General features: G+C 42.9%; 1 protein-coding gene across 2 annotated transcripts in view; it reads left to right on the top strand.

The window, feature by feature from the left end:
* Positions 1-12,442, top strand: part of URAD (ureidoimidazoline (2-oxo-4-hydroxy-4-carboxy-5-) decarboxylase) — a 98,459-nt gene that overhangs the window by 59,811 nt on the left and 26,206 nt on the right. Inside the window, exon 2 of one of the 2 annotated variants that reach the window (XM_073583351.1) lies at positions 10,570-10,635. The exons of the other annotated variant lie outside the window; for it this stretch is intronic. Coding sequence (XP_073439452.1) covers positions 10,570-10,635 — 66 coding nt within the window. The remainder of the gene's footprint in view (positions 1-10,569; positions 10,636-12,442) is intronic. 2 annotated transcript variants of the gene reach the window in all.

The raw sequence follows: 12,442 nt of genomic DNA, 5'->3' as shown, positions 1-12,442 counted from the left end.
TTACACCTGAATGTGAGTCCTTGGACGCACATTCAAGTGAAATGTATTGACGTGCAGAGATCAGATGTCTGCACACTACCAATGCCAGCTGCCGGCCAAACCGAGGCCAACAGCTGACATCGGAGTGCCGGTGACGTTACTGTCATGCGCTGACATTCAGATGTCAGCTGCTGGCTTCTGATTGGCCAGCGGTTGGCATTAGTATGTATTTCAATTGAACGTGCATCCAACGGCGAGGGAATGGAGAACAGGTGAGAAGAATCTTTTTTTTTTCCTCTTTTAAGTGTATGTGAACAACAGCACAATAGAAGACATAGCTACAATAAGGAGACCTGGATGGGGACTTAACTACAATATGGGGACCTGGATGGGGACATAGCTACGATATGGGGACCGGAGTGGGGACATAACTACAATATGGGGACATGACTACAATATGGTGACCTGGATTGGGATATAATTGCTATATGGGGACATGACTGCAATATGGGTATATGGGTACCTGGATGGGGTCATAACTACAATATGTGGACCTGGATGGGGACATAACTACAATATAGAGATCTGGATAAGGGCATAACTACAAAATGGGGACCTGGATACACACGACTACAATATAGGGTCCAGAATGGGGCAGCATTACAAGATGAAGATAAGGTCACATTACTACAAGAAGGGGACTAGTATGGGGCATTAGTACAAGAAGAGGACCAGGATGGGGAATTAATACAAGATGGGGACATTGCTACAAGATGGGGACCAAGATGGGGAATTACTGCAAGAAGAGGACCAGGTTGGGGGAAATTACTACATGATGAGGACGTTATTAAAAGATCAGGACCTGGATGGGCGATATTACTACAAGATGGGGACCAGGTTAGGGGACATTACTACAAGATGGAAACTAGGATGGGGGACATTACTACAAGATGGGGACTTGGATGGTGACATAACTACAATATGACAATATGGGGACCTGGGTGGGAACATAACTGCAATATTGGGACATGACTACAATATGGGGACCTAATTACAATATGGGGAGCTGTGTGGGGACATAACTACAATATGGGGACATAACTACAATATAGGGACCTGGGTGCTGACATAACAGAAATATGGAGACATTACTACAATAAGGGGACCTGCATGGGGAAATAACTGCAATATGGGGACCTAGATAAGGACATAACTACAATACGGGGACCTGGAAAGGCACGACTACAATATAGGGTCCAGAATGGGACAGCATTACAAGATGAAGACAAGTTCACATTACTACAAGAACGGGAATAGTATGGGGCATTAGTACAAGAAGAAGACCAGGATGGGGCATTACTACCCGATGGGGACATTGCTACAAGATGGGGACCAGGATAGGGCATTACTACAAGAAGATGACCAGGATGGGGCATTACTGCAAGAAGAGGACCAGGTTGGGGGACATTACCACAAGATGAAGACATTACTACAAGATGAGAACCAGGATGGGGCATTACTACAAGATGAGGATCTGGATGGGCGACATTACTACAAGATGGGGACCAGGATGGGGGACATCACTACAAGATGGAGACCAGGATGGGGGACATTACTACAAGATGGGGACCTGGATGGGCGACATTACTACAAGATGGGGACCTAGATGGGTGACATTACTACAAGACGGGGACCTGGATGGGGGGCTTTACTATAAGATGGGTACCTGGATGGGTGACATTACTACAAGATGAGGACCTGGATGGGGGACATTACTACAAGATAAGGACCAGGATGGGGCATTACTCCAAGATGAGGACCTGAATGGGCGACATTACTACAAGAAGGGGACCCAGATGGGCGACATTATTACAAGATTGGGACCAGTATGGGGGACATTGCTACAAGATGGGGACCTGGATGGGTGACATTACTACAAGATGGAGACCAGGATGAGGCACATTACTACAAGATGTTTTCCAGATATATTATATTGTGCTAATTGTAAGACAATATAACTGTATGTGGCCAATCGGGGGAAACAAAATTGTAAAAATAAAAAACATGAAAAAATATTTGCTGAAAAAATATGTTTGTTATCGCCACATTCATAATGACCCAAGCTATAAAAAAATTAAATAAACACTGCAAAAATGTTCAAAAGGTATATATATAAAAAATGGTACCACTAAGAATGTCACTTTTTTCCTGCAAAAAATACGGCCCCAGAAATTCTAATTTTTTTCTATGTGTGGCCCATATAGCCTGTCAAGTTTGAGACCCCAGCTAAAGAGTACAGCTTCCAAACATTGGTACAACCCCTTTAATTCAGATAACTTATTAACTCAGTGGTATGAAATGTATAATTATGAAAAATTACAAAAACCTTCAAGGCTGGCTCATACCCATTACCGGAGAGCAGAGGCTTCTTTGTTCCGGGTAATTGTGGAGATCTCAAATTCTGGGGCATTTATCTATCTAGATGGTGGTCCGACTCTAACGCATTGGGTATTCCAGAATATCTCTCTCTCTCTCTCTTTCTCTCTCTCTCCGCAAATCTCCCGGCGGTGGCGTGCGTCATTGGAATTTTGCGCCTGTCACTGATTGGTCGCGGCCGGCTGGGTGCAACCAATCAGCGCCGCGGGATTTCCGTTACAAACAGAGAGACAGACAGAATTAGACGATTATATAGTAGATATAAAACTCAAAATCTGTAGTATACCTATAATGGGGAAATGTTAAATCTGTAGTAGCCCGCTCTATACAAATCCACAGGTCTCCCCTGAATTGGGTGATATTTGGCACGCCCCCTCTCCACTCACAGGAGCAGAACACAGCGCACGTTAAATCTCGCTAGCTTCTCCCAGTCATGAGATTGGGGCCCCCGAAGTTAGGTCCTATACAGATAATGGAAAAATGTGAAAGTGAAAGTAAAAGTGCTGTGGGGAAAACAACAGTTGTGAATGAGAGGCACGGATTATAGCGACGGCGACAAAGAGTCGCCGCTAAAGGGGCCGCACCACCACACACAACAAAAAAACATTTCACAAACACCATACAAACATCACACAGACAGCACACATACACTAACCCACAAGCACAACACCACACTAATGTCACAACACACCACACAAACACTGGACCACTCTAGACACACACAACACAAACACCACCCCACAAATACCACAACACACCATAAATACCACATGCACACCACACACACACAGACACACACAAGGACCACACACGCATGCAAACACACTCAGGTGGATGCACCCTACGACGAACATTAATGAGCAGCAATATTGGTCAGGCAAAAAATGCCTCATAGTAAGATTGTCATTATTGCTTACTATACAGGGAGCTTTCATCCCTGAATCTGCTGAGGTAAAGTGAAAGCTGAGCTCTGATTGGTTGCTATGGGCAACTAAACAAGTCTGCCTGTGAGGTGGTTTTCATTACTGAGATGTGAGCTCCTTTAGGTCATAGTAATACTGTGTGAGGGTTGCTCTGTATTTACTATTCATCCTATTACATCTCTTATCAATGTCAAGTGAATACTAAAGGGTTATAATACTAAGGACTGTTTTTTAAAATGCCACCCAAAAAAATGACCATCTATTGGGCAAGTTCGTCGAAAAGCTAAGGCCTGTTTCACACTTGCTTTTTTTTGCAGTGCGTTTTTCCCGCAAAAAAACGCATTGAAAAACGCATACAAAAGCATACAACTGCTGCGTTTTTTTCAAGCATTTTTATGAGCATGCATGAAAAAAACGCAGCGTTTTTATGCGTTTGTATGCGTTTTTAGTGCGTTTTTACCGCGTTTGCATTTTTTTCCAACATTAGGTGGCCCCTCACACTAACCCAAACCATGACTTTACTAACCCTAACCCTGACCCTAACCCTAACCCTAACCCTAACCCTGACCCTAACCCTAACCCTTAACCAAACCATACTTAACCCTAACCCTGACCCTAACCCTGACCCTAACCCTAACCCTAACCCTAACCCTGACCCTAACCCTTAACCAAACCATACTTAACCCTAACCCTGACCCTAACCCTAACCCTAACCCTAACCCTGACCCTAACCCTAACCCTAACCCTTAACCAAACCATACTTAACCCTAACCCTGACCCTAACCCTGACCCTAACCCTAACCCTAACCCTAACCCTGACCCTAACCCTTAACCAAACCATACTTAACCCTTACCCTGACCCTAACCCTAACCCTAACCCTAACCCTGACCCTAACCCTAACCCTTAACCAAACCATACTTAACCCTAACCCTAACCCTAACACTTAACCAAACCATACTTAACCCTAACCCTGACCCTAACCCTGACCCTAACCCTAACCCTAACCCTAACCCTGACCCTAACCCTTAACCAAACCATACTTAACCCTAACCCTGACCCTAACCCTAACCCTAACCCTGACCCTAACCCTAACCCTAAACCCCCTTAACTAACCCTAACTCTAACCCAAACCCCTAAATTCCATGGTCAACAAAAAAAAATGCATGTGCAAAAAAACGCATACATAAGCATGCCAATGCGCACATATGCGCACCCATAGACTTATATTGGGTGTCTTGCTGTAAAAAAACGCATTGCGCGCGCATGCGTTTTTTTGAGGCAAATCGGACGCACAAAAAATGCAACAAGTTGCATTTTGTGCGCCCGAGCGCATACCGCAAAAAAACGCATGCGCGGTAAAACGCGTACAAACGCATGTGTATGCGCACATAAGCGCATCCCATGCAAAGTATAGGAAAAAAAAACGCATGCGCTATTTAGCGCTAAATTACCGCGAAAAAAAACGCAAATGTGAAACCAGCCTTAGAAAGCAAAATTGTGTCAAAGAGCTGAGACAAGTGAACAACGTTACTCGCGGCTTGAAAAGAAATGGTTGAGACAGGCTAAATGTAAGGCAGCTGAGAGATCGAAGCAACAGGAATGTCATCTTCACAAGAATTGGATAAGACAGGCTGAAACAAGGAATATGGAAACAAAAGGATGAACGTTGTGAAAATGACCGCATACGACATATGCAACGTGTGCAAAAGATGTAGGCAGGCTTATTTGAGTTCGGAAGCATTTCACTACAACCCAATTCAAGACTATAGGTCACATCAGAAAGTTATAATTGGCAAAATGGACATAATATGCAAACATTGTCAAGCAAAAAAGTTTAATTTGGAATCGCCTGGTATGTGTTGCTCAAATGGCAAAGTCAGTTTGCCACCTTTAGATCTACCTCCTGAACCACTTCTTTCATACATGTCAGGAACAACTCCGGAGTCCAAACATTTTCTGCAAAATATTAGGAGATACAATTCATCTTTCCAGATGACATCCTATGGTACGAGAGCTGTACTCCAGGAAGCAGGATTTATGCCAACTTTTAAAGTCCAGGGCCAAATATATCACAAAATCGGTTCAATGCTTCCTGTAGCAAGTGAAGATCCAAAGTTTTTACAAATGTATTTTTTGGGAGATGAACAAATGCAAGCTGATAGACTTTGTGAAGCTATACTTGAGACAAAAAAGAGATTGTGTTGAATTTGCAAAGATTTTTTCATCAGCACAATCAGTTAGTAAACCTTTTCAAAATAGCCTTAGAAAGAATACCAAGTGATGAATATCAAGTGCATAAATTTTCATTTTTGATAAAAAAAATAGTTAAAAAAATAGTTGTAATAGTTTATACTACATAATATGTATTGAATATGTAAAATCAATAAAAATGTTGAAATGAAAAAAAAGTTGCTGTTCACATCAATGTTAAAACAAATTAGTAAAATGCCCAAATAACAAAAATTTAAAGTGGGAAAAAAAATGTACTGTAGCACTCTGAAAATGTCAATTTCAGGGTGACACTGAAAATTTGACTTTAGCTACCATAACCAATAATTTAACATATTTTTTGCAAGCAAAGCCGCAGGTATTCTACTAGTTTAAATAATAATTCAAAAGTAGGAGAAAACAGAAAAGGTTATTTCATTAAGGTAACCCATAACAATGTGTCGATTACGGCATATGGACGTCATAGATTACCTTCTGTTGAGCTCCTACTTGGGTACATGAATTACGTGGTTTATCGTTATTGTGAATGACCAGTATGTAATATTACATTTTCTCTATAGAGGATGTTTGGATGAATATAGCTAACCCCAGGTGATTTTTTGGGGTTCCATGCAGTGGTGTAACTTGAAGATTGTGGACCACAATACAATTCCAACAGGGCCAACAATTATACAGATCTTTAATAGTACTGGTTTTCTCATTTGGGGCAAAGAGACCTTTTTGGCCTTATCTGAGTCACCAGTGCCTGGATGCAATTTCAACATGTGCACCCACCATAGTTTTGCCTGTTTTTGCGTTAGCTGGACCCTCATTGACCAAATGATCGCCAAAGTGGCTGTCATTAGAGAAGAAGTTGGCTTTATCAGAAGACCTATGAATGATTTTCAAGGAAAACTTTGGGGCCAATTCATCAAGACTAGTGTAGCACATGCCCGTCTGACTGGAGTCGAAGGCGCAGAATTCATTAAGAGGTGCACGTTACTTAATGAGTCCAACACAAATTGAGAGCAGCATGCGCCTCAGAGACTGAAGTAGCATTTCTGGAGGACAAAACACCAAAGCTTTTGATGAATTTAATGGACAGGTGTGGCCATGCCCCATCTTGGTAGAGCCAATTCAAACTGGCTACAAAACAGTTGAATTTGCAATTTTTTTTTGCAAAACCCCACTTGCTGTGCAAAAATTTTGCAGCTCTTCAAAGCTTTTACTACAGTTTTCTGGCATAAAGACTAAATGCTTCAATGAATCGACCCCTATGTACTTTGGAAGTGATATACGTGATTATTTTTAGTTTTTCATAGATTCTAGTGTCTTTTCTAGACAATATTACCTCCTGGAGAGAAGCAAGATATGTTGTTGGTCTGTTTTTTTTTGTTTAACAAAAACATGGCTTATTGGGTATTTTTAAACTCTAGCTCTACTGATGACTACTTAGGACTTGCTTACCAGATGGTGACCAATAATACCACATATAAGGAACAAATACCACCACACCATGACCAGACCACATATTACCACCACATAGTGACCAAATAATAGCACATACAAGGAAAAAGTACTGCCACACCATGGCCGGACAACATATTATCACCACATAGTGACTGAATACTACACTACTGATCATTAAATAAAAAAACACAGTACTAATATCACCATAAGTGTCATTATACACAGGAGATCTGTACTTAGTATGCAGTGTCTGTGTACAGGTAATACAGTGATTACCGGTGACATTATACACAGGAGCTCCTATCCTGCCCTTGTGTCTCCCATCCTGCCCCTGTGTCTCCATCCGGCCCCTGTCTCCATTCTGCTCCATGTCTCCATTCTGCCCCGTGTCTCCATCCTGCACTTGTGTCTCCCATCCTGCCCCTGTGTCTCCCAATCTGTCCCGTGTCTCCATTCTGCCCTGTGTCTCCATCCTGCTCCCTGTGTCTCCATTCTGCCCCATGTCTCTATCCTGCCCTTGTGTCTCGCATCCTGCCCCCATGTTTCCATCATGCCCCATGTTTCCATCCTGTCCCCTGTGTCTCTATTTTGCCCTGTGTGTCTCCATCCTAAATCGTGTCTCCCTCATGCCCCATGTCTCTATTCTGCCCCATGCCTCCATTCTGCGCAATGTCTCCATCCTGCCCTCCTGTCTCCCATCCTGCTCCAGTGTCTCCCATCCTGCTCCCTTGTCTCCCATCCTGCCCCGTCTCTCCATCCTGCACAGTGTCTCCATTCTACCCCGTGTCTCCATTCTGCTCCGTGTCTCCATTCTGCCCTGCTCTCATCCTGCACCATGTCTCCATCCTGCATCGTGTCTCCATCCTGCACTGTCTCCATCCTGCCTCGTGTCTTCATTTCTCCATTCTGCCCCGTGTCTCCATTCTGCCCCATGTATTCATCCTACCCCGTGTCTCCATCCTGCCCCGTGTCTCCATCCTGCCCCATGTCTCCATCCTGCCCCATGTCTCCATCCTGTCTCCTGTGACTCCATTTTGCCCCATGTGTCTCCATCCTAAATCGTGTCTCCCTACTGTCCCATGTCTTCATTCTGCCCCGTGTCTCCTTTCTGCGCAATGTCTCCATCCTGCCCTCCTGTCTCCCATCCTGCTCCAGTGTCTCCCATCCTGGTCCCGTGTCCCCATCCTGCACAGTGTCTCCATTCTGCTCTGTGTCTCCATTCTGCCCTGTGTCTCATCCTGCGCCATGTCTCCAACCTGCATCGTGTCTCCATCCTGCCCAGTGTCTCCATTTCTCCATTCTGTCCTGTCTCCATTCTACCCTGTGTCTCTATTCTGCCCTGTATCTCCATCCTGCCCCCTGTGTCTCCATTCTGCCTTGTGTCTCCATCCTGTCCCCTGTGTCTCCATTCTGCCCAGTGTCTCCATCCTGTCCCATGTCTCCATTCTGCCCTGTGCCTCCATTCGGCCCCATGTCTCCATTGTACCCCGGGCAGGATGGAGACATGGGGCACAAAAAAAAACCTTTCTGCTTACCTGGTCGTGTTCCTGCGACAATGCTCCCTCCAGGCATTTCAAGAGTGGACTATGACGTCATACGCCGGCGACGTGTGCACTGACGCCAGCTGACAGCATCTAATTGGCATGCGGCTATTAACTAGTGCCGTGCAGGCCTGCAGGGTAATAGAGTTTAACTGAGCCTCTGAACCGGCAGAATCCTGTCGCTGGGGCCCGATGAGCAGAAGAGACGGGGCCCGATGCAGGCGCCCTCTGCTCATCGGGCCCCATACACCAGTCAGGGCAGTAATGCCCTGATGGCGGCCATGGTCCCAGGGGCATTGTCACAGCAGTGTATCCAGATCAAGTAAAAAAAGTAATTAAATCAACTCAATGTGTTTGGTGATCTCTTTCTGTCTGGCCAATTCTTAGAGCACCCAATGTATTTATTCTAGAATTTGCACATGCCAATCTTTTACACAGTTTACTATTTGTTATGATATTGCGAGTTTTCTAACTTCCATAGACATCTATGGAAATAGAATGACCACTACTACATTCAGTCACCTTCATGGATGAAATCGGTACAAGCGGCCTAGAGAAGACCTTGTTTCTTTTAGTATGTGAGGGGTCACAGTGGTAGGACCCCCACCTATCAGATACTATATCCTGTGACTACACCATAGTTTCCTGATGAAAAAAAAAATCAAAAGTTGAAATTGAAAGCTCCTTTTTGTATCATGGAATTTAAATATATGGGTCAAACTGGTACATAGGATCTGCAATCTCACTCAGGTTCTGACATAATATTGCTTGAATGTATATGAGTTGGTGACTCTAGGTTAAGCACCTGTTCACACTATGCTTATGCTTGGATGTGACGGTCAGTTTTTGAAATTTGTATTCCTTTACTTTCTGACTGAGCACTCCACCTGTTAGCTGCAGGCGTTTTTAATCAAACCAGGGCCATTTCCCCTCCACAGAGATATAGACTTCAGTCCTAACAGAGGATTTTTCATAGGTTCCCATTCAGATGGAGACTACAGTCTTAGTGAGGATTGGAATAGAATAGGGACCTGGAAAACAAGAAATGCCTTAAAGTGGCTTCCAGGTACACATAACTTGGCCATTTTATGCGCTAAACATTCTCAATTTTTCATACTTCTAATGCAGTAATGCAATTTATTATTCATTTTTCATGTTTGCATGGTTTGGCGCTACAGTGTGCTTCCTTTTTTGCTTGAATGTATATAAGTTGGTGACTCTAGGTTAAGCACCTGTTCACACTATGCTTATGCTTGGATGTGACGGTCAGTTTTTGAAATCTGACATAATATTGAACTTTGTCCTTGAAGAAACAGAAAAAGAAAAGTCCATCTGGTTCTGATCCCTTAGGCTTAGCTTGTTGACATTGTCGTATTTTCAGTCAGCGTGTTGTCGGTGCGCTCAACAGACAGCACACCGATCCAATAATAACCAGTGTGCCACAGCACACCAATGACATTTCTCACAGGCAACTAATGAATTCATGTGCTATGCACATAGCCACACAAAGACATTAATGGCCGCAATTTGTGGATGTGACTGGCCCAAGTTTTAGTGCGGCTGTCTGAATGAGACCTTGCTGTAAGGACAGGGGCAGACGTCTATAGAGTCTCTCATCCAAGAGAATTGCGGCAATTATGCAAATCCCACTCTGATCAGCATTTAATCAGAGTGTGATCACAGTGCAATCCAAATATTAGATCAACCATTAAAGGTCACACATTAAAGGACGGGCAGATAACATGAGGCATGCAGGGAAAAAGGCGGACGACAGCCGTTTTGCGTACACAGACGCATCAACAGGTCCAGGTGTGTAATTACATGATGTCATTTCCTTAAATAGGTCTATGACTAACAACAGGTGAACATTTAAAAAAACATGAATGGACATTTTCAATTAAAAACAAGTAACATAATTACATCTTTATGCTGACTGCAGGAACAATCACAACAAGAAATTTTTTCAAAAGGAGTGTATAAAAATCCTTACAAAAAATTCTTTTCTTTACAGAAATTTTTTTTTACAAAAGGAATTTTTTTACAAAAATTTTTATTCAACACTGCAATGGAAATCTGGGTGAGTGCACATCTTTTTCCTTCTTTTACAAATTTAGCATGTTTTTTCTGATGCTGAGCACCGTTATTCCCAGCAGTGTTTTACACATTGTGTGCCTGTGATTGATCCTCGACTTGTTGCTGGTGGATTAGAGCCTTGGTGCCGTTCATCTGGGCTTTCTTTGAATTGAATCAAATATTAGATCAAACTCGGGTATGCTTCATTTTTTTTCCAGGACAGACTCTGTTTGAGGAAAAAAATCGGACATACGCATGGCCTCATAGCATAACATTGGTTCAGGTGCGATCGCACTCGGATGGATAATACAGTCGTGTGCACGAGCCCTTAGGGTAATTGTGGACTGGGCATCCCAAGTCTGGCACTAGGATTGTAACTTTGGTCATTTTGGCACCAGGGTCTTTTTCAGACAATCGTAAGCATACACTCATGGTTACATCTGAACTTCAAAGAGCAGCCACAAGGCGCATTTCAGTCCCAGTCATCCTTATCATGATCGCCCTGCAGTCAGTACATCCCAAGCATGTAATAACACAGAAGCCTTCATTTCCATTTCCGCCGTCCATTACCCTTTAATTAGTTGTTGTCTGTTGAGTTTTTCTTGTATTGCACAATTTAGAAACTATAAAAAACAAAAAAAGCAAATTATAACAAACACATATGGAACATACCGCAAAAACGTGTCATCCAAACGTATTCAGGTATTAAATACAGGGTTGGAGTTTTTTTATTCCACATTGGTGAGATTAGCTGACAGCATTAAAGGGAATCTGACAGCCAAAAAATAATATTTATCTGCAGCCATAGTGCTAATCTGCAGGTAAATACCTTCCTAAATATGTTCAGGTATCTCTCGGTGGTGGGAAGCGAGTGGCTGCAGGGAGGATATAACCTTCATTTTCTCCCTGCAGCCGCACTTCCAACTGCACTGCTGCACATGCCTAAAATGCTATTTACCATTATGGATTGCTGTGTGTAGATACTTTTTTTTTAACTGACAGGTTAACAATATTACTTGTTCAGTGTTGTTTCCCTGTCAGATCACACTTTCCCTGTCTTCTAGGGCGCACCCCTAAATTACGGACATTCCTTCTTGTTCTGGAGTCAGACTTGTTACTCGCAGTCGCTCTAATTGCATGTTGCCCAGAGAGCCAAAGAACGTAAGCAGACAGTTTATTTGGGTGCACAAACATTTGCAAAACTCTATAAAGACAGAAAGAACGAATATGACGAATTGTGGAAATGTGGAAATTGTTGATCAGTCTGCAGATAAAACATCATCATTGTTAAATCAAAAGTTCTACAACGCACTAAAAGGAAGCTGAAACGCCGGCCAAAAACTTGCTGCATACAAATATACACCTCTAATTTGAGTTTATTTCCTCACATTTTCAAGATCTCTGCTTGCTGTGAGTAAATAGTAATCTACATTTTTTTGCATTCTGATATATGTATATATATATGGTGTATATATATATATATATATATATATAAAACCTATCCTGCTGTCCTGAACGGTGACCAGAAAAATGTCCACAGGAAAAATGCGCACAGGAAAATTCCCCACAGGAAAAATTGCCTACATGGAAAAATGCCTACACGGAAAATTGCCCACATGGAAAATTGCCCACACGGAAAGTTGCCCACACGGAAAATTGCCCACACAGAAAGTTGCCCACACAGAAAATTGCCAAATGCAGCATCACAAAGTTTCAGATCTATGATATTAGAGGTGCAAGGTGAGAATGGTCACATGTTATCTGAAAAATGCCCACAGAAAATTGCCCACAGATATGAATACCCACAGGAA

The sequence above is a fragment of the Dendrobates tinctorius genome, unplaced genomic scaffold (genome assembly GCF_039654945.1).
Source record: "Dendrobates tinctorius isolate UK_male_01 unplaced genomic scaffold, ASM3965494v1 ptg000075l, whole genome shotgun sequence".
Lineage (NCBI taxonomy): Eukaryota > Metazoa > Chordata > Amphibia > Anura > Dendrobatidae > Dendrobates > Dendrobates tinctorius.
This window is presented reverse-complemented; position numbering and strand designations above follow the sequence as displayed.